This window comes from Clavelina lepadiformis, chromosome 8 (genome assembly GCF_947623445.1).
Source record: "Clavelina lepadiformis chromosome 8, kaClaLepa1.1, whole genome shotgun sequence".
NCBI classification, from domain to species: domain Eukaryota; kingdom Metazoa; phylum Chordata; class Ascidiacea; order Aplousobranchia; family Clavelinidae; genus Clavelina; species Clavelina lepadiformis.
Genome location: NC_135247.1, coordinates 5,150,541 through 5,153,319, shown reverse-complemented (window position 1 = coordinate 5,153,319; position 2,779 = coordinate 5,150,541). Strand labels below are relative to the sequence as shown.

Sequence of the window (2,779 nt, the reverse complement as noted above, 5' to 3'; positions counted from 1 at the left end):
AAAGGGAGATACAAAACGACAAAATTTATTGACTTTGTTAACTTTAAAGTTCAGAAAAGTTGTCTATCCATGACAATTTATTATCATTGGTACTCATATTCCGAGTCACTGTGCTCATTTAGCAAATTTTCAATGCCATGGGAATTGCAATTCGTGCTGTCCCATCCCATCCCATCCCATGGGACATTTCCCATGGGATTCCCGTGGGAATCCCATTCCCATGGACAAGCCTGCTTATACAGCAGTAGCAGCAGTGGAATGCAGTTGTATATTTTAATTATTATCCTATAAAAAACTATCTTACCTTGCTTATAGTAGCGCCAGCAAAAACCATTCCTCCAAACACAACATATGAAAACAATTTAAACAATTTTTTCAGAAATTCTATGAACTTTCCCGTTTTTCTTGGTTTGTCTTTTCGTGAAGTTGTTGTTGCATAATCCCATTTTTCTCCCCTTTTTATACATCAGCATTAGGCTAAAACTGTCTTGAATTCATGTTATAATTTATAAGCTCTAGTTTTGTGCGCATAGCGCTGGTTAACAAGTAATTTGTTATTTTTTTCTAACAAACAATTTAAATATCGCTCAAAGACAAGAATGTACAAAATGGGTTGTATGGATAAAGTAAAACTAAACTTTTAAAACTTGCTTTAATATTGCCTCAAATATAGGCCTAATTGCAATACCGGCTTTTCTTATCTAGCATATTCATACAGGCTATTACCATTAAGCAGCATCTTTTTTAAATTAGGGGTGTTCTGCATTTGCCTAATTTTTAGTTAACGTACGTTGCTGTCACAAAATGAATGTCTAAAATCTGGCGTTTTCGTGACCCATTAAACAGTGTGCATCAAGTATAATCTACAGTGTTGTTGGTAACTGTCCCAAAAAATCAGTCAGCACATGAATGTCTTTTTATGAGTGGACGATAATTACGCTATGTCTCGGTAGTTAAAACAGGAAAAACAAAATTGCTTATGAACTCGTAAAAATCTATTAGTTAGTGAAAATGTCGGTTTAGAGAAATTTCGTTGTTATTAGGTTGATGATTACCCGCAAACTTTAACCAAATACAAACTTAAAACATTAATGAAGCTTGCACAAGTATAAAATGAAACTTATACAATGTAGACTAGACAAAAAAAATTTAAACCAAGTTTGCAATCAGCAGCTTAATAATATTTGGGACAAAAATGTTACTTGCTTATACAAATGTTATGTTGATCAGTAAAATTAATGCAAACTTTAATTTGAAACAAATTTAATCGTTCACAAACTTAATCACATACAATCACATATGGAATTAATCACAAACTTAGACGTTTGATTTCAGTTTTCAGCATATATTCGTCTATCATAGAGCTTAGGCCTAGTTACTTACTTGGGCTCATCAATTAAAGGGACATCTTCATCTTCGTTTGCATCTTGTTCATCCAAGAGTTGGATATCTTTGTAACGAACGCCTTGAACCAGAGGGGCTTGCTGAACAGCTATAGGTATGGCCGTCATACCTCCTGCTACTATTGCCTTTGCTATTTTCAAGCCGCTTGCCATAATTAAACCTTATTCGAACTACATAGTGCGGTAGGGTCATTCGTCGGTGAGACGTTAGATTTCATTTGTGTAGGCTTAGCTGATAAGCTTAATTGCGTATTTCTGGTTGCCATAGTTCCGGATAAATAAAGTGATCTGCCTTATTGTTTTTGTTTGATTAGTTCTTGTTGTATGGTTAAAAATTAATTAAATATATTTACGATAACACTTTTAGACCAGTAGTTTGATAAACACACTTAGCTTTTTTGTTTGGACAGTAGGCATATACCGTTGTAGTTTAAAAAGAAACTTTAATCAACTTCATTTCATTGGTCCAATTTTGGTTTTGAAGTACATGTATGCCACGAACACGATTTAGTTTTGTTATTTGCCATCATATGAAGTATGTCATTGAGTATGTTATTTGACTTTACACTTCTATGGCAAGTGCACGTAGCTAAATATTAATTTGCTTTATTTAACTTCTAAATTAGTCTATATACCAGGACTACTCAACTATTTTTAGCAAAGGTCCAGTTACAAAAGTTCAAAATTTGCTTAGGTCCGTTATAACTCTCATAAAATAATTTACAGTCATACAAATGTGTTAAAATACGGTATATAAAATAATATAATTCTCTGGATAGGTATTATTTTAATTTTAAAACGTTTGGATTTTAAAATATTAAATTCTCTGGATTTTTTTAACACAACACATGAAATATGATACATACAAAATCCGGCAAAGGCAATTAGCGAAATTTATTTTTTGTTTTGTTAGTCACAGCAAGCGGGAAAATTGGCATTTCTTATTTCTTGCTAGTTCTTTAAATCGTGGTTCTAAAGTAGTGAGAGTGAGTTGAAGGCAGTGGTGAAGGTTTTCATTGCTCATATAGATGCGAAATGTATTCTTTATGAAGTTCATGTTTGAAAACGCTGACTCGCAGCTGTGCATCGTGACGTCAACAAGGCTTGTTTGATTTGTTTGAAATTGTGCTATTGTCTGCTGTTTTTTTTGTTTTTGCAAATCAACGATAATTAATGGATTTGGTTTTGTTAAAAAACTAGTGTCCTTTATGAAGTCACAAACGTCCTTGTGACTTCATAAAGCTTCTTTATGGCTTACAATTAGCGCCTTGCTGATAATGGGCTTTACCCAGAAACACCGCTGTCGAAGGCGACATCTATTTAGTGGTTTTGTATTAAACTTGTGCAAACATTGTTTTATCAACAAAAAATGGCGC

At 33.4% G+C, this 2,779-nt stretch overlaps 1 protein-coding gene across 1 annotated transcript; it reads right to left on the bottom strand.

Annotated features, from left to right (window-relative positions):
- Positions 1–259: 259 nt before the first annotated feature.
- Positions 260–2,112, bottom strand: LOC143469519 (uncharacterized). The gene is made up of 2 exons (XM_076967252.1): positions 1,384–2,112; positions 260–455 (listed from the first exon to the last, which is right to left on the bottom strand). Exons 1-2 carry the CDS (start codon positions 1,554–1,556, stop codon positions 296–298), a joined length of 333 nt encoding a protein of 110 aa, XP_076823367.1. The 5' UTR covers positions 1,557–2,112; the 3' UTR covers positions 260–295.
- Between the last annotated feature and the right edge of the window lie 667 nt (positions 2,113–2,779).

Excerpts from the sequence above, each read along its gene's own strand:
- LOC143469519 (XM_076967252.1), bottom strand. The coding sequence starts at position 1,556 with ATGGCAAGCGGCTTGAAAATAGCAAAGGCAATAGTAGCAGGAGGTATG. Across the intron at positions 456-1,383 it reads CCTTTAATTGATGAGCCCAA|GGGAGAAAAATGGGATTATG; the intron begins GTAAGTAACTAG and ends ATGTATAAAAAG.